This window comes from Mesoplodon mirus, assembly GCF_964341445.2.
Source record: "Mesoplodon mirus genome assembly, chromosome: 13".
NCBI classification, from domain to species: Eukaryota; Metazoa; Chordata; class Mammalia; order Artiodactyla; family Ziphiidae; genus Mesoplodon; species Mesoplodon mirus.
Window position 1 is genome coordinate 82,417,052 of NC_138989.1, and position 24,108 is coordinate 82,441,159.

The 24,108-nt window shown below is 38.1% G+C and overlaps 1 protein-coding gene across 4 annotated transcripts in view; it reads right to left on the reverse strand.

Moving 5' to 3' along the window:
- Positions 1 to 24,108, reverse strand: part of RTTN (rotatin) — a 176,044-nt gene that overhangs the window by 141,253 nt on the left and 10,683 nt on the right. For all 4 annotated transcript variants that reach the window (XM_082641618.1, XM_082641619.1, XM_082641620.1 and 1 more), the window contains exons 8-12: positions 23,051 to 23,216; positions 20,349 to 20,530; positions 17,743 to 17,858; positions 5,973 to 6,143; positions 196 to 408 (exon numbers count right to left, since the gene is read on the reverse strand). In XM_082641618.1, coding sequence (XP_082497744.1) covers positions 196 to 408; positions 5,973 to 6,143; positions 17,743 to 17,858; positions 20,349 to 20,530; positions 23,051 to 23,216 — 848 coding nt within the window. The remainder of the gene's footprint in view (positions 1 to 195; positions 409 to 5,972; positions 6,144 to 17,742; positions 17,859 to 20,348; positions 20,531 to 23,050; positions 23,217 to 24,108) is intronic.

Below are 24,108 nucleotides of genomic sequence, written 5' to 3' on the forward strand. Positions count from 1 at the left end.
ATTAATCTAAATCTTCATTTTACTTTTATATAAATCATACCCTTACTTTAATCTTATAATTGGGCCATTCAGTAATAATGGATCCCACCCCTAAGAATTCAATTGTTAAATGTCCATCAATTTGAAAACTATAGGTTAAATTTTCTAAATATTTTATCAAAGGAATTTTAAAGAGATATTAACAAAACTTTTTACCTCCTTCCCAACATCAGACAGGAAGTTACAGGTACACTCAAGTGAATAAACAGCCTCTGCAGTTCGTTTATAAATACTGTAGTTTTCAGAATTCAGCTGTTCCAAATAGGCCACAACAGCTTCATGAATATTTGGATATTCCAAAGAAACAGGCATGTCCAAAGAAACTAGAAATAATGCTGCTGACATAGGCTCTGGTAAAAAGTGGCTTGCCTTGATAAATTAAAAAAAAAAAATTAACCATTTTTAGATAAATATAGTAAACTATAATATTAATGTAGTTCAACTTTTTTAGTAATTCTCTATCACAAAGTCTATGCTTTTCCAAAGAAAATTCTATTCCCCAACACATCATTTATCTACACCTAGGTTCACTGCAATTTTTCTCTGCCCAAAATATCCCAAGTCCAAATTTCAACTCCTTCCCAAAGCCTAGGATTCAGGATACCTCCTCTTCCCCACATCAACACCCAGAACTGCTCTCCCTCTGGGCCCATACCTCGTTTATGCCTCTGCCACTGAACTGAAGGTACCAGGCCTTTTTCTCTAAGTTTTTCATGCAGGTGCACACAAATCTCCAGAAAAATGCAATAAACCCCTGAAGCCCAGGGCTTATTAACTACATATTGAATTGAATAACACTAAATCAAGTACAGCTATAGACTGATTTGAACAAAAATTCATTTTTATTTGGTTTTGTTTGTGTTTTAGAGGGGAAAGGAGAAATTCAACATATTTAAAATAGTTCTAGAACACTCACAAAAGACTGACCTTTAATTAGTATAAAATCAAGGGGCCAAATGAAATAGTGTATGTTTTATAACTTAAATCAATTGATTTAAGACTAAAAAAACCCTTTGCTAGATTTTGTTTCTTTTAATGATTCCAGCTTTGCAATAGGATTTTAGGCATCAATTAAGAAAATGAAAAGGCCTGAAAATTCAATGTTCAGAGAAAACCATTTGGCAGGGTTCACTACTATGGCTGAAATGCTGCCTTTATTAAAGTAGGTTTGGTCATAATTTTTTCATGGATAACCTATTTTAAGGCTAATCATTAACTGCCTGAAAGTCTAAGAACTGAATCTGCTAAACAATGCCTTTTTTTTTTTTTTAGAATTACTGTTTTTTTTTTTTTAATTTATTTATTTATTTTTGGCTGCATTAGGTTTTCTTTGCTGCACGTGGGCTTTCTTTAGTTGCATCGAGCAGGGGCTACTCTTTGTTGCGGTGCACAGGCTTCTCATTGTGGTGGTTTCTCTTGTTGCGGAGCACGGGCTCGTGGCACGTGGGCTCAGTAGTTGTGGCACACGGACTTAGCTGCTCCGTGGCATGTGGGATCCTCCCAGACCAGGGCTTGAACCCGTGTCCCCTTCATTGGCAGGCGGATTCTTAACCACTGTGCCACCAGGGAAGCCCTAAATAATGCTTTTAAATGAAATACAATTGCCAAGTGAATATCAAAAGCTAAAGGAATCAAAATTTTAGGTTACTAAGCATGAAAAAAAAAACCAACTATTAAGACAGCAGCTATTATAAAGTTGAGAGAAATTTCTCTTATTCTGTAAAGAACTCTCCTAGTGGGGAAAAAAGAGAGAGAGAGAGCAAGAAACCAAATTACCTAGTCACCAATTATTTGCTCACTCAGCAAATACTCACTGGGCCCCTACCGTATGCCAGGCACCATTCCAGATCCTAGGGACACAGCAGGAAATAAAACAGAACCTCTGCCCTCACGAAGTTAACACTCCAGTGGAGAAAGCATAGAGTAAACCATACTTGTCCAATGTGGCTAGGAGTGCTAAGCAAATTTTAAAAACAGGGGATAGGAAAGATGGAGAAGAATAGGGAAGTTACAGGAGATGGAAGCAGAGGAAGGCCTCTCTGATAAGGTAACATCTAAGCAGAGAAATGGAGGAGTGTATATCTGAGGGAAAAGCACTCACAGAAGAGGGAACAGCAAGTACAGAGGCTCGGACACAGAGTATATTTGACAGCAAGGAGGCCACTGGAGCTAGTGCTGAGGGATGGAGTCAGGGGGCAGTGGTGCCAGATCAGGTAAGGCCTTGGGTCACTTTAAGGACTTGTCCTCAGAAGGAGCATTGGAAGGTTTCAAGCAAGCCTCAGGATGAGTCTGGAGAGAACAGATGGAAAAGAGCAAGGGTGGAAGCTGAGAGACCAAAGAGAAGGTTACTGCAATAATCCAGGCAAGATAGGATGGTGGCTTAAACTCAGGTAGCAGCAGTGGGAGTGGTGAGAAGTGTTCAGGTTCTGGATAGACGTTCAAAGGAGAAATAACACATGTTGCTCAGGGATTGGATCTAAGTGTGTGTGAAAGACAGGAATCAAGGATGACTCTAAGGTTTTTTCCTGATCAACAATCAACTAGAATGAAGGTGCCATTTACTGAGCTAGGGAAGACTAGAGGAAGAACACATTTCTGCAGGGAAGTAAGGCTTGGGGCATGTTCAGTCGGAGATATCAACTGTCAAGTGAAGATGTCAAAAAGGATATGGATATATACATATGAGTTTGTGGTTCAGGTGACACGTGTTGTCTGAAAATATAAGTTTGGGAGGTGTCCGCAAATAGATGGCACTTAAAGACCAAAATGGGATGATATCTCATGAGGGCCATGGCCAGTCCTGGGGTTCCACCCCTTTAAGAGGTTAGGAAGATAGAGAGGAATTAGCAAAGGAGACTCAGCGAGTTGGGCTCTGCGCTAAGATAGTAAATCCTAGTGGGTCTAACTCCAAAGGCACTGTGTTTTAGTTTAAAAGAGCTTTCTCTGACTCTAGGCAGAAAAATAATAGCTGATGTGAGGATTAAATAAGCACTGGGCAGAGTGTCCGGCATATCACATTCAATAAGTACTAATTTCCTCTCTTTCCTCTTTTCGCCCCATCATTAAGGAATTCTGACATTTTCATTCTGCATACCTACATCTGAAACTCCTCTCAGCAACTCAAAGCACCAAGGTAATGTCATACGTTTAATCCTTGCAGGGCCAATGGACCCATCACAGTTTACACCCCAGACTGAAGACGGTGGTCCTACATATATAAGCATTAGTCACGTGTCAGTTGGAACTAAAAGTGACAACATTTCAGTGGAAAGCCATTACCAGTATTAGATAGAAAAGAGTCAACATCGTCATCTTGTGCGTGCTGGAGGAGGAGGGGTATAATACTGTTTTCTCTAAACCTTTTGCCACTCAGAGCAGCCAGGGCGTTATCCTGGCATGGCTTGTCAGAAGTACGGATTCTCAGGCCCTATCCAGACCTTACAGACCAGAACATGCAAGATCGGATTAACAAGATCTCTGGGTGATCTGGGTGCACATTACACTTTGAGAAACGCTGTTCTGAATCAATCAGCTACACCAATTATTAGATTTTATATACCTCACTAAAAATGTCAAAATCTTGTGGTATAAATTCTTCCTTGCCTTCAGTCTGCTTGGCTGAGAAAGGGTCACAGGGGTTCCTAGGATGCTCTGGGATCTTGTTTCTGGCACAGGGCCAGTATTTTTAGCTCTTATTTCCCAGATGGTTCCCCCATATGAAGTTAACTTCATTTGTCTTACCAATTTGATTTACCCAACCAGAACACTTTTAATTTTAATTTATAACATTGGTAATGACATTTGCCAATGCATAATTTTAACCTATACATGGGTATTCTCCAAATTCATTTAAAATCAGCAATTATCAATTTCAGAAAAGGTCTTCAAGGGCATTTTGTCAAAACATTCAAATTCAGGAAATCTCTACACAGATTCATACTATATCATTTCCCAACTTCAAAATTACATATTTGGTAAGTGGCAACTCAAATATTTAAAAGCCACTTTTAAGGTAGAAAGTTTCAGAGTCCAAATTCCACTTCAATTTTTGGTGGGCTAGCAACAGGCAGAGGGCAGCATAACCTTGTATTTATATAAACTGAAGGAGAAATTTAACAGCAATGGAAGAGCATGTTTGTTTAGATCTCATTTTAAAGTTCTTAGTTAATCAATCAAAGCAATTATAACCATCTATAAGCTGATACCTTAATTACAATCTCTTCAATGACCCCACTTACTGTTCTAATGAAGTTCCAAGCTACATATTTAAAAGAGCTCCCCAAAATTAGATACTGATTTACCTTCAAAAACAAAAACAAAAAATAGCTACCTTAAAAAAAGACATGGAGGGCTGGTTTTACATTATTCTAACACTAAAGTAAGTCAAATAAAATAGATTATTGACTTCTATTTTGATTCCTGCCCAAATAAGCACATAGATGAAAAAAACTCTATAATCAAAAAAGCAGTAAATAAGCTCTCTGGTACAACTGACAAGTAACTTTTCCAAAAATACCTCAACCTATACATAGATTGATCATTTGTAATACTGAATAACAAGTTATTGTAGCACTACTAAATTTTCAGTTATATAACATTATCATGTAGAGTTGAGACACCTACATTTTAAATGCAATTCCAGTTTTATATGACTGAAATTCTTCAATTTATAATGTTTATGCCTTGGAAAATTATCACTCTTTAACACAGAGTGTTATTCAGAAACATAACAATTAATAAAAATGTTAAAAATTAAAATTAACAGAAATGCGGGCTTCCCTGGTGGCGCAGTGGTTGGGAGTCCACCTACCGATGCAGGGGACACGGGTTCGTGCCCTGGTCCAGGAGGATCCCACATGCCATGGAGCGGCTGGGCCCGTGAGCCATGGCCGCTGGGCCTGCGCGTTCGGAGCCTGTGCTCCGCGGCAGGAGAGGACACAGCGGTGAAAGGCGCACATACCGCAAAAAAAAAAAATTAACAGAAATGTTATTTTCCCTAAAGGAAAATACTATATTTAAAATTTAATGTTCTATTCTTGTTTTTCCAGATGACCTGATACTATATTGCATATATTGCATATGTGTTATTAAATGGAGTTTAGACTACATGCTCTGCAGAATTCTACGGAGCAAAAGGGCACGTGGCTATAACAAAGGACAACAAAAGGCACAGGAAATAGTTCTTTAGCTGCAGTAATTTTTCCCATACCTTCAGTTAAGCACGATGCCACACCTTTCTTTTTGCAATAAGTATACTACACAACACTTGCATATGAGTCACCTGAGACATTTTTACCACCGACGTTCAAATTCAGAGATATAACCTCCACTTTAAAGTACAGTCAATAAGATGATTTAAAAGAAATATTTACACCTATTAAAATCACCTTTAACATACAGTCACATAATGGAATAGTATTTTACAATAAAAATTAACAACTGCTACAAGCAACAACAAAAATGAATCTCAAAAAAAAAAAATTCTTGAGCAATTACATACTTTATACGTCTATTTATATAAAGCTCAAAAACAAAAAAAACCCTCTATGGTGACAGAAGTCAGAAAGGAGTTTAGCTTGCAGGGGTGGGGACAGGAGAGGTTAAGCAACGGGAAGCGGCCTTGAAAGGCTGGTCATGTTCTACTTCATGTTTTGGGGGGTGGTCACTTTCTAAACACAGATATATTCACTTAGTAAAAATGCACTGAACTGTGCACCTTTCTAAACACCACAGTTTTTAAAAGTTATCTTAAAAAATTTGTATTTTTTTCTATCAATTGATTTGTCAAAACTAATTAAAAATGTTAGCCATTTCTCAATTTCTACATTTCCAATAAAATCTTTGTACACCATGAAATCATCAGAAGGAATTTACAACAGGACAGTGATTGTAACACCCAGTAAACTACAAAGAAGCCACGCTACCTGCCTTACCTTTTCAACAGGGAGAAGCGTCTGCAGCAGTCGGACTGCAAACAGCGAAATGCTGACAAAGGCCATCCTGTGGTGCACCAGCACCGCCTCTGGTTGTTCCAGACTGATGTTGCTTTTGTGGTAGCACATGCTGTCTCCAAGGGACCCCAACACCATGAGCAGTTTCTTTTTCTGCAAACATTTAAACACAAAACAGAAGAAAACCATCAATTTTAGGGGCCAATATAGAAATGTCATGGAGAACAATATAAAATGTTATCATTAAATAATATAAATGTATTCCTCTCTATAAGAATAACCAATACATGCAGAGATACTTTTAATGGTAGGAAAGAATGATAAGTATACCTAAATTTTTTTAAAAGCTAACAGTTTTTAAGTATTTAATATGATGAACTCCAACTAATAAAAATAAACAAAATACAAAAACTTAATGAACCATTAGTTCCTCCTAGTTTCTAGTGCTTAATTGTTCCAACTTTGAACACTGCATGTAAATCTCTCATCCAGTATTTATTGGGTTTAGTGTATGCTTAACACAGTGGCAGGTATATGGGGGAAAATGCATTAGTTCAAGAGACATGATCCCGCCCTCAAAGTAATCCCAAAGTTACTAAAGAAATGAAACAGGGAAAGTCAAATAATTAAAAAACAATGAAATATTAAATTGTATAATCTCCCTCTTCAGGTAATAAGGTTGTTTCAGAGCAAATGTTCCACCATCATAAATTTCTAGATACGTTACTACTTAAACAGAAGTTATATCTTTTAAATTGAAAGGTATGCATAAAACATGAAAACTAAAATACAGCAGACTAACTGGCAAGTCACAACAACATAGACCAAAATATATCCTAGATATGTTGACATGACCCTATAAACTAGCTGCTGAAAGGACAGGATCAGGAAAGGGGTAGAACAAAAAAAGCACTGGAGTTCTCACTCTCAACTTTCCACGGAAAATATATGAAAATTAACATGAGAAATTACCTGTAAGCTAAAGACAAAAATATAACGTATGTCAGAAATTTTTTAATTCAAGGATAAATAAACAGGAAATAAAACTAAAAGATATGGGGCCTACAAAAGTTACATAAAGTATCAAAGCCACAACAGATACACTTCACATCCATTAGGATGGACATTATCAAAAATAATAGGAAATAACAAATGTTGACAAGGATGTGGAGAAACTGGAGCACCTGTACATTGCTGGTGGAAATGTAAAAGGTTCAGTCACTGTGGAAATAGTATGGCAGTTCCTCAAAACATTAAACATAGAATCACCATATGATCCAGCAATGTCACTTCTGAGTATATGGCCAAAAGAATCGAAAGCAGGGATTTCAAACACTTATTTGTTCATCAGTGTTCACAGAAACATTATTCACAACAGCCAAAAGGTAGAAAAGTGTCTATCAACATACGAATGGATAAACAATATGCAGTAGATGGTATACATACAATGAAATATTCAGCCTTAAAAGGGAATGATATTTTGACACATGCTACAACAAGATGACTCTTGAAAACATTGTTAAGTAAAATAAGCCAGATACAAAAAGACAAGTACTGTATGACTCCTCTTATATGAGGTACCTAAAATATACAAATTCATAAAGAAAGAAGGTAGAATAGTGGTTATCAGGGACTTGGGGAAGGGCAGAGTAGGGAGTTATTGTTTACTGGGTGCAGAGTTTCACTCTGAGATGATGAAAAAGTTTTGGAAACAGATAATGGCGACAACTGTACAACAATGTGAATGTGCCTAATGCCACTGAATTATACACTCAAAAAGAGTTAAATGGTAAATTTTATGTATATTTTACAAAATTTTAAAAATTATATAAAGGAGTAAACATTTTTTTGTTACTTACATGGATCATTTGAAAAATTTAAAGATAAACACAAATAAAATTAAAACTATGATACTTTCCAAATCACCACAGAAGTAAAAGGAAGATAAAATAATCTATAGAGTAAAAAAGAAAAAGGAAACAAAAGAAATAGCAAAACTTCTGCATGAAGACCAAGTACAATAACTGTACTAAAAAAGGTTAAATTTCCCTGTAAGTGAAATATGATTTCATACTGAAGTAAAAATCAAAAATAATCTACACATACAAAAAAGACATTATCTTTGTACATAAAAGGTTAAAAATTAATGTAGTGAGAAAAATCTCAAATACACAATCTAAACTTAACACCTAAAGGAACTAGAGAAAGAAGTAGAAACAAAACCCAAAGTTAGTAGAAGGAAAGAAATCATAAAGATCAGAGCAGAAATAAATGAAATAGAAACAAAGAAAACAATAGCAAAGATCAATAAAACTAAAAGCTGGTTCTTTGAGAAGATAAACAAAACTGATAAACCTTTAGCCAGACTCAAGAAAAAGAGGAAGAGGACTCAAATCAATAATATTAGAGGGCTTCCCTGGTGGTGCAGTGGTTGAGAGTCCATCTGCCGATGCAGGGGACACAGGTTCATGCCCTGGTCCGGGAAGATCCCACAGGCCACGGAGCGGCTGGGCCCGTGAGCAATGGCTGCCGAGCCTGCACGTCTGGAGCCTGTGCTCCGCGGCAGGAGGGGCCACAGCAGTGAGAGGACCGCGTACCGCAAAACAAACAAAAATAATAATAATAATATTAGAAATGAAAAAGGAGATGTTACAAGAGACACAGAAGAAATACAAAGCATCCTAAGAGACTACTACAAGCAACACTATGCCAAAAAAAAACGGACAACCTGGAAGAAATGGACAAATTCTTAGAAAGGTACAACCTTCCAAGACTGAAGCAGAAGAAATAGAAAAAATGAACAGACCAATCACAAGTAATGAAATTGAAACTGTGATTAAAAATCTTCCAACAAACAAAATGACCAGGACCAGATGGCTTCACAGTTGAATTCTATCAAACATTTAGAGAAGAACTAACACCCATCCTTCTAAAACTCTTCCAAAATATTGCAGAGGAAGGAACACTCCCAAACACGTTCTATGAGGCCACCATCACCCTGATACCAAAACCAGACAAAGATACTACAAAAAAAGAAAATTACAGACCAATAGTACTGATGAATATAGATGCAAAAATCCTCAACAAAATACTAGCAAACAGAATCCAACAACACATTAAAGGATCATACACCATGATCAAGTGGGATTTAACCCAGGGATGCAAGGATTCTTCAATATATGAAAATCAATCAATGTGATACACCATATTAACAAACTGAAGAATAAAAACCATATGATCATCTCAATAGATGTAGAAAAAGCTTTTGACAAAATCAACACACATTTATGATAAAAACTCTCCAGAAAGGGGGCATGGAGGGAACCTACCTCAACATAATAAAGAACATATACGACAAACCCACAGCAAACGTCATCCTCAATGGTGAAAAACTGAAAGCATTTCCTCGAAGATCAGGAATAAGACAAGGATGTCCACTCTCACCACTATTATTCAACATAGTTTTGGAAGTCCTAGCCACAGCAATCAGAGAAGAAAAAGAAATAAAAGGAATACAAATTGGAAAAGAAGAAGTAAAACTGTCACTGTCTGCAGATGACATGATACCATACATAGAGAATCCTAAAGATGCTACCAGAAAACTACTAGAGCTAATCAACGAATTTGGTAAAGTTGCAGGATAGATACAAAATTAACGCACAGAAATCTCTTGCATTCCTATACAGTAATGATGAAAAATCTGAAAGCAAAATTAAGGAAATAATCCCATTCACCACTGCAACAAAAAGAATAAAACACCTAGGAATACACCTATCTAAGGAGATAAAAGACCTGTACTCAGAGAACTATAAGACACTGATGAAAGAAATCAAAGATGACACAAACAGATGGAGAGATATACCATGTTCTTGGATTGGAAGAATCAACATTGTGAAAATGGCTATACTACCAAAAGCAATCTACAGATTCAGTGCAATCCCTATCAAGCTACCAATGGCATTTTTCACAGAACTAGAACAAAAAATTTCACAATTCGTATGGAAACACAAAAGATCCCGAATAGCCAAAGCAATCTTGAGAAAGAAAAACAGAGCTGGAGGAATCAGACTCTCTGACTTCAGACTATACTACAAAGCTACAGTAATCAAGAAAATAGGGTACTGGCACAAAAACAGAAAAATAGATCAATGGAACAGGATAGAAAGCCCAGAGATAAACCCACGCACCTATGGTCAACTAATCTATGACAAAGGAGGCAAGGATATAACATGGAGAAAAGACAGTCTCTTCAGTAAGGGGTGCTGGGAAAACTGGACAGCTACATGTAAAAGAATGAAGTTAGAACACTCCCTAACACGATATACAAAAATAAACTCAAAATGGATTAAAGACCTAAATGTAAGGCCAGACACTAGAAAAGCCTTAGAGGAAAACATAGGAAGAACACTCTTTGACATAAATCACAGAAAGATCTTTTTTGATCCACCTCCTAGAGTAATGGAAATAAAAACAAAAATAAACAAATGGGACCTAATGAAACTTAAAAGCTTTTGCAAAGCAAAGGAAACTACGAACAAGACGAAAAGACAACCCTCAGAATGGGAGAAAATATTTGCAAACGAATCAACAGACAAACAGAAAATATTTGCAAACAAATCAAACAGACAAAAGAATCAACAGACAAAGGATTGATCTCCAAAACATATAAACGGCTCAAGTAGCTCAATATTAAAAAAAAACAACCCAATCCAAAAATGGGCAGAAGACCTAAACAGACATTTCTCCAGAGAAAATATACAGATTGCCAACAAACACATGAAAGGATGCTCAACGTCACTAGTCATTAGGGAAATGCAAATCAAAACTACAATGAGCTATCACCTCACACCAGTCAGAATGGCCATCATCGAAAAATCTACAAACAATAAATGCTGGAGAGGGTGTGGAGAAAAGGGAACCCTCTTGCACTGTTGGTGGGAATGTAAATTGATACAGCCACTATGGAGAACAGTATGGAGGTCCCTTAAAAAACTAAAAATAGAATTACCATATGGCCCAGCAATCCCACTACTGGGCATATACCCAGAGAAAGCCATAATTCAAAAAGACACATGCACCCCAATGTTCATTGCAGTACTGTTTACAATAGCCAGGTCATGGAAGCAACCTAAATGCCCATCGACAGATGAATGGCTAAAGAAGATGTGGTACATATATACAATGGAATATTACTCAGCCATAAAAAGGAACGAAATTGGGTCATTTGTAGAGATGTGGATGGATTTAGAGACTGTCATACAGAGTGAATTAAGTCAGAAAGAGAAAAACAAATATCATATGTTAGCACATGTATGTGGAACCTAGAAAAATGGTACAGATGAACCAGTTTGCAGGGCAGAAATAGAGACACAGATGTAGAGAACAAACGTATGGACACCAAGGGGGGAAGTGGCGGGGTGGGGGTCGTGGTGGGATGAACTGGGAGACTGGGATTGACCTGTATACACTGATGTGTATAAAATTGATGACTAATAAGGACCTGCTGTATAAAAAAATACTTAAAATAAAATTCAAAAATTCAAAAAAAACTAGTGTAGTGAAATATGAACAAAAATGTATGAAATATAAAAAATGAATAATTCAGAACAAAAAAATTAGATAAATTAGATAATTTTCTATTGATGAAATGCATAACAGAGAGTAAAGACCCAACATGAATGAGTCATTGTGGTCTGAATAACATAAATATCAAGCAAGACCTGAAGTTGGATTTAAAGGTTTTAACTCAGTCTTTTTTACCTTAATTAATAAATTAAATAGATATAAACTTTGAACATTTCAAAGACTACAACTCCTCGAGTTTCCAAGAAACACTGACTAAAACTAGCCATTTACTTAATCGCAAAAATGGTCAATGTATATTTAGGACTATGTTCTTTGAGCCCACGGAAATAAAACTAAAAGTTAAAAATTTCAACCAAACGTAGGGCCACCCTTATAAAATTAAAATAGAAAATTTTAATAGCACTTATATTAATAACCACTGGTCTAGAGAAAACAAATTAGAAACACAGTGACAGTCTTATTACATGGACAGGCAATTCTTCCACCCAGTGCTTCTCCATTAAAGTACTTTTTTACATCTACAGACAACATATCTCTGTTATTCAAGACTAACTTTGACAATTTACAATTTAAATCAATGAACACATTTAAGACCTCAGTATTGCAAGGCTTTTTGTAAAACTCTATTTACTTGTGAAATTGTTTCAAATAACCTTGCTAATTCTAATGATGAATTGACGTACTTCTCAAAATAGTATGAAAAGGAAGTACTATAAGAATCAGTCTTGCAGCTTTTACTATTTCCAACACTTCTTCCAAGCCAAAGGAAAAAAAAAAGTGTTTTGTTTTTAATGTTTTAAGAAAAGAAAGAATTTTAAAACAATACTATCTGGTCCACAGTTTTAATTTGCTGGGCTAAAGATATTTAAACAGCTGTAAAGTAGCTGATGGAGAAAAAAAAGAAAGAGCCAGTTTTCAGAGGATAGTCAAAGCTTTTACAAAATTAGACTTAAAATATCAGATGAGCAAAATATTCTAAATATTCCCAATAAAACAGAATTTATAGTGCAAACACAATTTCTCCACTATCTGCACAATATAAAACAGGTTTTGGATTCTATAAAGCATCTGAAATAAGTGACTCTCCCCCATATGCTCCCAGCCTCACACTCCCCACTCCCCTTCTACAAGGCAGCCAATTACTGTTCTGCATGCAAGTCTCACCAGGCACTTCTGTTTAAGAGCAAGCTCATCCTGCCTTCAGAATGACAGCCAAACTACTCAGCAGCATGTCAAAAGCCTTCTGTGAGCAGACCCCACCTGAACCCTCCAGCCTCTCTCCCACCACATCCACCTCACATTGTATGCTCTGGTTGCTTGCACTCCTCCCAACAGCCCTACCCTTGACCACCAATCAGCACTATTCATTCCTCCCCATCATTCTCTTCCCCTCTGCCAGACAAAAAGCCCTACCTTTACTTTCTTAGCCAAATCGTATTTGGAATTTAAACTCAATTCAGTCACGATTTACAAAAAGCCCTCCCTGAGATTCTCGGCTGGGAGTGTTTTCAAAGCACCCTTGGCACATGAGAAGATACTCAACATTACTAGTCAGAGAAATGCAAATCAGAACAACAGCGAGATATCACCTCACACCTATCAGAATGGCTATCAACAAAAAGACCACTAATACAAATGTTGACAAGGATATGGAGAAAAGGGATCCCCTGTATGCTGTTGGTGGGAATGTAAATCGATGCAGCCGCCATAGAAAAAAGCATGGAGATTCCTCAAAAAACTAAAAAGAGAATTACTGTATAATCCAACAATTCCACTCCTGGGTTTATATCCAAAGAAAATGAAAACACCAATTCAAAGAGACGTGCCCCCCAATGTTTAAAGCAGCTCTAGTTACTTCAGCCAAGATATGGAAACAACCTAAGTGACCATCGACAGATGAATGGATAAAGAAGATGTCGCATATGGGTAAACAAACATACACACACATATACATACAATGGACTATTAATCAGCCATAAAAAAGAATGAAATCTTTGTGACAACACAGATGGACCCAGAAAGTATTATGCTAAGTGAAATAAGGCAGATAGAGAAAGACAAAAAACGTATGATTTCACTTATCATATTTCACTTATCACTTATCAGGTAGCTGCCAGAGGGGAAGGGAGGGGGGGAATGAGTGAAGTAGGTGAGAGAGATTAAGAGGTACAAACTGCAAATTTCAAAATAAATGAGTCATGGGGATGAAATGCACAGCATGGGGAATACAGTCAACTTTTAATCTATCTCCCACAAGAGTGAAAAGAATTGCTGCTTATTCATCTTGCACCCCCAGGGCCCAGGGTCGACTAAAAAATTATTCACAACCTAAAAGTTGAGAGTTATGTTTTATTCAGCGGGAATTTGTAGGACCTCAAGCCCGGGAGGCCGCATCTCAAGTAACCCTGAGCGAACTGCTCCGTGGAGGCGAGGTGGGGAGCTAGGGTACTTGGGAGTTTTGTAACAAAGGGCAGGGAGTCTGAATGTCAAAAGATTACTGTTAATTAAAGAAAACCAGATATCTCAAGTTAAGGAATTTAGCGCTTTTCTGCGCACGGGAAGATGCAAGAGTCTGGGCTCACTGAAATCATTGCAGTCTGATGGCTGCTAGATGGCAGGTATTCTTTTCCTTCCTGAGTTTCCTCACCGCTCACCAGCTCACCATCGGAGGTGGCTGCAATCGCTGATGACTGTGACATCCTTTGTTTACTGATATGGCAGGCACTATTCCGTTTATCACTAGCATATAATAAGCAATCAAAGAATGTTTGGTGAACTAAAAATACCTGTCTCTGGACTGGTGGCATAGCAGAAAAAGCATACGCTAATTAGCGATGTCACTCAGCCAATTATAAATTCACAATCTGGTTCAATTACCCTTCTCGAGCCCTTACTGGATACCAAAGCCCTTCTCTCTAGAAACTTTCATAATCCTCTCAACTTCACTTGAACTTCAACCAGCAATTCTTCCAACATGCCTGGAAATCTAAGTTACTACCTCACAGCTGGTCAGATGGGAATTTAGAAGGAATGAGTCATAAAGAAGGAGAAAAGACTGCTCTTCATGACACTGAGTGACAGCAGTGACAGAAAGAAGAAAGGCAAAACATGAACAGAAAACAGCCCCAAGAGTCTGGGGTTATCTGGCATGAGGAAAAGAGCCTTACTCCCGTGAACCTAACTTACCATGTGAATAAGGAAAAAACAAACTTAATTTCATAGGTAGGCAAAAAAGGGATGACATACTTCAGGTCATCCTAACTTTTACAAGTGCTTACCAAAAAAATTTTTATTTTAACAGAATATAATTTCAGTGAAAATATTTTTTCTTTTGTTTACTTCGAGTGAAATAAAAATATTCAATTTATGGAGAAAAAATTTCTTTGACTATGCTTACATAAACTGAGTTATGGAATTCCAGACATGAATGCTATTAGCACTATTTGGAAAGATCTAGAGAATTGATAACATATCTACAGGCATTCAATTACTGAATTGGTCAACATTTATTACTTGGTTCCTTTAATGACACGACAAAAATATGCTTCTGCCTTCTGTGTAAACCTCACAAAAGTAGGGACATTAAGGAATTCTACTTAATTGTCTGCTTCTATTAATATATAGCCCAAAGGGGTGAGATTTTTCCTAGGAAGCATTTATTCTTTTAAATAAATAAGTCAAATATAATTTCCAGCAGTACTAATTAACATTTCTAACATACCAATTGGCACTTGCACAACAGATTTAACCTTTAAAGTAAAAATAATTCATTGAATCATAAAAGATCAGCAGCCAAAAGTTAAAAATGAATGACTAACTTTTACAGATAAATGTTCTGGCCAAGAAACTTGAGCTATTTTAAGAAGCAACTGATAAAACATTCTTCACACTTCTCAAGGAAAACTCACTTGCTGAAAACCTTCAATATGTGAAAATGTTCTAAAAGTACTACAGAATAATGTGATAACCTTAAGGACTAACGAAAAACTAAGATAAGAACTATTATCCCTATTTTATAAATAAATTGTAGGACTTGAAACAATATATTACACCTACTGTAAAATGTTTCAGTTGTGTTTCTTTTCAAAAGATTTGTGTAGATAAAAAAAATTGGTGTGGTTGAGAGTCCACCTGCCGATGCAGGGGACACAGGTTTGTGCCCCGGTCCGGGAAGATCCCACATGCCGCAGAGCAGCTGGGCCCGTGAGCCATGGCCGCTGAGCCTGTGCGTCCGGAGCCTGTTCTCCGCAGCGGGAGAGGCCACGGCGGTGAGAGGCCCGCGTACCGCAAAAGAAAAAAAAGGGAGAAAAAAAAATTGGGGGAGGGCTTCCCTGGTGGCACAGTGGTTAAGAATCTGCCTGCCAATGCAGGGGACACGGGTTCAAGCCCTGGTCCGGGAAGATCCCACATGCCGCGGAGGAACTAAGCCTGTGTGCCACAAGTACAGAGCCTGCGCTCTAGAGCCCGCAAACCACAACTACTGAAACCCACATGCCACAACTACTGAAGCCCGCACGCCTAGAGCCCATGCTCTGCAACGAGAAGCCACCGCAATGAGAAGCCTGCACACCGCAACGAAGAGTAGCCCCCACTCGCCACAACTAGAGAAAGCCCGTGCACAGCGATGAAGACCCAACGCAGCCAAAAATAATTAATTAATTTTTTAAAATGCACATTACTCATTTCACATAATTTTTGTTAGCAATTATGTCTATTAACATGTTTATTGAGTGAATAAATATACAATGAAGCACTCGCAGCCTGAAATAAAGAATGAAGATCTCCACGTATGAACGTGGAATAATCTCCATGCCTACATTTACATCCATCCATCTATCCAGGATGCATTCTTTTCTCTCCCAGTTTTATTGAGATATAGTTGACATATAGCACTGTGTAAGTTTAAAGTGCAGAGCTTAATGATCTGACTTACATACATTATGAAATGATGACCACGTTAAGTTTGGTGAACATCCATCATCTCATATAGAAACAACATTAGAGAGACAGAAAAAAAGTTTCCTTTCCTTGTGATGAGACCCTCAGGATTTACTCTCTTAGCAACTTTCATACATAACACACAGCAGTTCTGCATTACATCCTAGTACTTATTCATCTTAAAACTGGAAATCTGTACCTTTGATCACCTTCATTCAATTCCCCCTCTCCCCAATTCCCACCTCTGTTAATCACAAATCTGATTTTTTTTTTCTCTGAGTTCGTTTCTTTGCTTGTTTTTGAAGAATAACTGACTTACACAACATAGTGATTCAATATTTCTATACATAATGGTCACAACAATAAGTCTAATTACTATACAGGATTTACTCTTACGTTGTAAAAACAAGGTATGAAACTGTATATGATATACCACCTTTTATGTAAGATGTGAGAGAGGGAATAAGAATCTATGTATTTATTTTCTTACATTTGCAAAAACTAAAATAAAAATGGAAAAAATAAACTAGAAAACAGGATGGCAGGGAGACATCCCTGAGTTACACTTTTATGAAGAGAAAACAATTCCCAAAGATGAAAACAAATTGAAACAAAAATCTAACTGTATACTGAATTGGTAACAGAGAAAATAATTCTTTTGAGTGACTTTAAGGCACAGAATTTTGACTTTATGTACTTAGTGAGATTTAGTCTAAGTCAAAAAGAACTGCAAGAAAATCTTGAACTTTATTAGTTATTGACCACAGTGATACTAATACTGCTACTGTGAAATTACTTACTTTATGCTGAAGGTTAAAACTCATAAGCAATTATGTTGATGTTGCTAAGAATCTATGAAGGGCAATAAAGTCCAAGCAAAGAAATACAAGTGTAAACTCAGAAGTAGCAGTCTGAATGCATGAGTTTTTTTTAAATACAGATTTCCTAGTTCTATTCCTGAAGGGAAAGAATGATATCACCATAACTACAAGCAGCCCTAATGGCCTGTTTCTGGTCTTGATATACATTTCCCCCATTAAAAGTAACCAGAATCTCTGGAGAAATGGCCTATTCCAGACTATGCGCAAAATAAGCCTGGGATCTACTGTGTCTAAAACAAAGAAAGTTTTCAAAGACTAATGAGACAATGAAACCAGCTTAAAAGGACCAAGATAAACTAAAATACTAATATTATTACCCGCATCCCAAGGGAAACCTTGATTCTCACCATATCTATAGCAAAAAGACTGCTGTCATCCCAGATATCTGGTGAAATCGCTTCACCAGTGAGTACCATATCCTCTGCAAGCAATTCCAGAACTCTTATTATCATTTGTCTACTACCTAGGAATACAAATAAGAGAGAGAGAGAAGAAAAAAAAAGTTAATTCAAATAAAGCTGAATATCATATTGCTCAATCTTCTGGTTAGCTAATGCCCCCAAATTCCTATTCTCTTTTTATTTTTATTTTTTGATGTTTTTAGAATTGTTTAAAAGAGACGAATAGGGAAGTCACAATATACAATCACCATTAGACTTCTGTTTCGATCATAACACTATTTAACTACAAAAAATCAAATGTGCTCATAAGTGGGAAAGATACTCAGGAAGAGTATAACAAAAATCTAACTAAAAGCACTGTGAAATAGATTAAAATAACTTTTCAGATTCAGATTCAGAGACCATCCATGTTACGTGTAATAGGTGACAAAGCACAGGTTTAGTTGAGAAGATGCAGTCTAATAAATTTCCCACTTAGGACTAGAAGGCTTAAGCCCTGTCATGAATTAGTAGTTTCCTACACAGGAGTTACCTGGGAAACCTACACTCACCTTAAACTCTAAAAACATTCCGGAGGAAACTGTGCTGTCAGAGTCACACCCACGTGAGCAATCTCCTTTCTCCACAGAAATAGAATAACAAAGGAATTCCACCACCCATAATTCTAAGTAAGGTGAATGTTCAATCAAGACTTTCCTATCCCACATACCAAAGGTCAATTTCTAATGAATAAAAGTAAAACAAACTACCAGATCATAAGGGTCTAGATTAGTTGTTTCATGAGAACAGCTGGAGCAAATTCTCTTTGAAATCTCTTACGACACTGCACAAATGCAAATTATGCAATAATTTTCCACAAAAGGGCAAGAGAACATTTAGAAAATTTTATGTACCATGATACAGCTGTATAATTATCAATCTGACTTTTTACAGCAAATTAAGAAAAGGTTAAATGCAAAATCATTAAATCTAAAACTGTTCTCCTCAGTATACCATGCAGACAAACATATACACTTGATGATGCCGAAGTTCAGATCTTCCTTCGTGTCACATTATTAGTACATGAATTAATATGTATTCCTCACTCCTGGAAGCAGAGTTCTTCAGTCAGTGAGAAGTTAAGGTATAGAGTTTTCTTCAGAATAAAAAAAATTGTTAATGTTCCCAAATATACACCTACCTCCTGCCTTCCTCCCTATCACTTCCAAGCAGGCAAAAAATAGCCATAAGACTTAAAGAACCATCAGCATGGGACAGATTTTTTACTCAGCCAGTATAAACAAAAAAAAGCAAAACCTGTTTATCTTGTATTTATATTTTGACAAGTTTATCAACTACTTAAAATGTATATATTTAGAGAATAAAAATCATTATTTATTCCAAACCTTTCTTTACCTTGCAAAATGCATGGACTCTGGTCCCAGAACCGTAGTTCAAGCCTCTGTTCTTCACTATTTGACTTTGGATAAGTTTCTAAAGCACTCTAAACCTCAGCTTCCACATTGTAAAACAGGGAGAAAAGCAGTAATTACCACTAAGGGATGTATAAAATGGGTTGGTGCGAGGCGTGCACAGAATGATGTGCACAAGACCACATCCGGGGGCCGAGCACAGCAGGTACTCAATGCGTGGTAACCTGTTTGATTACTAGACTCTCTTGGACATCGGCCATATTGTTATCCTTCTCATCACCCTCCACTAGAATCACAACTACATCCCAGTGTATATACTGCAGTACATCTTTGCAAACTGACCCAGCACATCTGAGAGAAAATGTAACTCCAGAACGTTTGGGTTTTCTGAGTTTTGTTTTGTTTTTTAAGAAAAAGAAATTATTGCAAAGGTACAAATCCAGTGTTGGGTTTGTTATGGTTTTTAACATGTTTCATAGCTCAAGTAAAAACTGAGTAGGAGGGCTTCCCTGGGGGCGCAGTGGTTGAGAGTCCACCTGCCAATGCAGGGGATACGGGTTCGTGCCCCGGTCCGGGAAGATCCCACATGCCACGGAGCGGCTGGGCCCGTGAGCCATGGCCGCTGAGCCTGCGTGTCCGGAGCCTGTGCTCCGCAACAGGAGAGGCCACAGCGGTGAGAGGCCCGCGTACCGCAAAAAAAAAAAAAAAAAAAAAAAACTGAGTAGGAGGAGTGAACAACCGAAAGCAACTCAAAAAATGTCTAAAGAGCAAAAGCCAGAGTGTTTTATTCTGGTCTATTTATGCCAGCCCATCTTCTCTAACTTACTCCAGTTGCATTGTTTTTTCAGTGCTTACCTTCAAAATAGCCACACACAAATAGAAGTCTGTGCAATAAAAGGCCAGAAATGGAAGGCGATACTCTATCTGAACAGTGCTCCATGGCACCCGCGTTTAATTAAGACATAATAAAGACCTTACTAAGTTCTTAGGAATCTGTACCCCAAAAAAAGGTAAGTAAATCCAGATTTTAAAGGTCCTAAGACAGATAGAAAGCAAAAATGAGAAAAATTAAGAGTCCTAGAAAATAGACAAAACAACACCAAGTATACAAAAGGAACTCTGACTTCAAGGACAACCAACCTGTTCTTAAGAGAGGAACGGCAGACTCCAGGATGGAGACGCAGAGCTGGGGCAGGCTCAGCTGCTGAAATCGCAGCTCTAGCGTGTCCTCAGCCTCCAGCTCTGGCAGGTCCAGGTGCACCATGTCCAAAGGGGAAGGGAGGGAGACCCCTGAGTTGACATGAGCGTGACTACTACTTCCACTGTAAAGTAGACAAGGATAACAATAAACCTTGAGTATGGAAACGGCCCCCAAACAGATTTACTGCATAGCTGCTGCCTGGCATATTAGGAGACTCATACCGTGCACAATTATATTGCTCCATGAAACAATTCTGGTCAGATTTACAGAAACCTTGACAAATTTATGAGATTAAATTCCATAAAGATGACTCAAAATTGTAAGTGAAACCAAGAATGCTTTTTTTATGTTGCTTTTCAAACTGATGTTCTCCAAACGTGTCAACATTCCTATAGCAGCAATCAGCATGAAAACTGATAACCCATCCATTTCTAAAGGAAAGCAAACAGATTCATAGCAAAGTTCTTCTGTAACTTATAAAGGCAAAACTAAATAGTTCGTATGGTTTCCTAGATTTTCTGTGATTTTCACCAAATGTTCTAAGTAAGCCAATGTTAGCAACTGAAGAATTCTAGAAAATGCCAGAAAAACATGATGAGAAATGGATTACTTTATTTAGTACAGTCAACATCATATGATTTTGAAAATGTACCCCAAAATAGAACATCCCTTCTTGGCTTACTTTATAAAAAAATTTTACCTTGGGTGTAAACGAGTGGGGTGGGGATAAAAGTGCTATAGAAAGGCTTGAACTTCACATTTATAGAGCACCTCAAAATGTTGACTTTTGATGTTATCCACCATTGAAGCTGAATCACAGAGATGCACTCACACTACTGAACATGTAAAACTCCCAAATTTTAATACATTTTGTCATTTCTTCAATTCCAATAAGCCAAGCATCCCAAAATATGGAAATGAGCTGGGCTTCTCTCAAACTCTGAAAGGGCCCAGGAGGACGTTCACTCAGGAGTGAACATCTACAAGCACGTAGCACACTAGATATAGCTCAGAGAATGAGGTAAAGGGAAAAACCACACCTGATCGACACCAGCCACCCCGTAAGGACGAGGAGCACAGGCTCCCGGACCATATACTGCCCACACCCCTGCCCCGTCCACACCCCTGCCCACACCCCTGCCTCGCTCTTCACCAGCTGTATAAACTGGGGCTTGGCTCCCAGCCTCTCCAAACCTCAGGCTTTTCTATAAAATGATGATAATAATAATACCAATTCTATTATAGGACTGTTATGAGGACTACCACGGGAGGCAAAGCACACGAAGCACTTAACGTAACACCAAACATGCAGCAAGCCTGAGTCAGTGTTAGCCTGGAGCAGCAGTAGCCACGTCACAAGAGAAAAATCAAGCCAACAGACAAGTGCTGGTCTCACTGAGCATTTAGCAGAATGACACTGAAGAAAAGACTTAAAAAGAGCTTTTTAAGAACTTCTCTGGTGGCGCAGTGGTTAAGAATCCGCCTGCCAACACAGGGGAAACGGGTTCCAGCCCTGGTCCGGGAAGATCCCACGTGCCGCGGAGCAATAAAGCCTGTGCGCCACAACTGCTGAGTTCGTGTGCCACAACTACTGAAGCCCACGCACCTAGAGCCCGTGCTCCAGAACAACAGAAGCCACCACGACGAGAAGCCCACACACCACAACAAAAAGTAGTCCCTCAAAGCGAAAGAGAGGCATGGACATATATACAGTACCAAACGTAAGGTAGATAGATAGTGGGAAGCAGCCACATGGCACAGGGAGATCCGCTCGGTGCTTTGTGACCGCCTGGAGGGGTGGGATGGGGAGGGTGGGAGGGAGGGAGACACAGGAGGGAAGGGATGTGGGAACAGTTGTATATGTATGACTGATTCACTTTGTTATAAAGCAGAAACTAATAAAAAAAAAAAGTAGCCCCTGCTCACCACAACTAGAGAAAGCCCACGCACAGCAACGCAGACCCAACACAGCCAAAAATAAATAAAAATAAAATAAATAAATTTTTTTTAAAAAGAGGTTTTAAGATGCTTGTAGCCTAATGAGGTAACACACAAATACCATGCCAATGCCTTTAAGAAAACTAGATATATAAATATCTTTCTTTACACCAACAAATAAAATACCGTAACTGTGCACCTTGAAGGGGACTTTGTTTTATAGATTCTCCAATCATTCCCTTTAATAGTAAACACCAATGCATCTAAATTATGATTAAACTTACAAAAGTGGGCTTAAAATGTTATCAAAAAGTATCTAGCATTTAAAACTATGCTTTTAAACTAGATCACACTCCACTTGTGGCTGCTAAAAACAATTCAGTGGGTCAGAATCACCATTTTTTTTATGAAATAGAAATGCACTGTGTAACACAGAATGAGAGAACAATTTTGTGAACATTTTGTTTCAGTGGACACACACAGATGCACACGCACACATACACAGAGTATATGTCTGTGTACTGAGTACCAAGTTGCAGTATAATACTTATTTCTTACTGGGGGTCATGGTCAAAAAAGTATGAAAGTCACTGGTTTAACACAAGGCCAATACCTGTGTTAAGAAAAGACGAAAGAGCAAAACAACAATCTCCCTCTAAAACTGAAACACACACACAAGTTAACCTGGCTTTCCTACAGTCACCTGGAAGATGCGGCGTCCCAGTCCTGGCCGTCTCCTCTGGGTCGCTGGCCTGTGCGTCCCACCACAGAAGGCCGAGGGCTGCTGCTTCCTGGAGAAGGATTCTGGGAATGATGAGTGACTCTTGCTTCATGACAATAAGACAAAGAAGAATTTTGGGAAACTGTATCTGGGGGAGAAAAAAAAGAATAAAATTATTCCTTGGTAGAGACAGATTACTGATTATGTAGTTCTTGTCATTCTTCAGGAAAAAAAATTAACAAAATTAAGATAGTATAAATGCTTCTATGAGGTAAAAGTAAAAGTCAACCTTTTCTGCAGTACTCCCTTAGCACATTTAGGTTCATGTCTAATTGACCTGACTACACGGAACCTTTTAGCCAACACTGTTCACTTACAACATTAGAGACCGAATCATGCACCCTCCCACTTAAAACCGTCCCAGAGACCCTACCTCAAACCTTGTGCAAAACTTAACTCAAAATGTATTGACAACCTAAATATGAGTTAAAACTGTAAAGCTCTTAGCGGAAAACATAGGGGTGGATCCTCATGACCTTGGATTTGGCAATAAATTTTTAGACATGACACCAAAAACACAAACAACCAAAGAAAACAGAGATAAATTGGACTTCAACAAAATTTAAAACTTTCATACGTCAAAGGACATTAACAAGAAAGTAACAACCGGGACTTCCCTGGTGGCCCAGTGGTAAAGAATCTGCCTTATAATGCAGGGGACGCAGGTTCAACCCCTAGTCCAGGAGCTAAGATCCCACATACCGTGGGGCAACTAAGCCCACACGCCACAACTACTGAGCTTGTGCACCTCAACTAGAGAGCCTGCGTGCCATAAACTACAGAGCCCACGGGCCCTGGAGCCCATGTACCACTGCTAGAGAGAGAAAACCTGCACACCACTGCTAGAGGAGAGAAAACCTGCACGTGACAACTAAAGGGAAGCCTGTGCGCCACAACAAAAGATCCCGCATGCCTCAACAAAGATCCCGAGTGCCTTGACGAAGACCCAACGCACCCAAAAATAAACAAAGTAAATAATA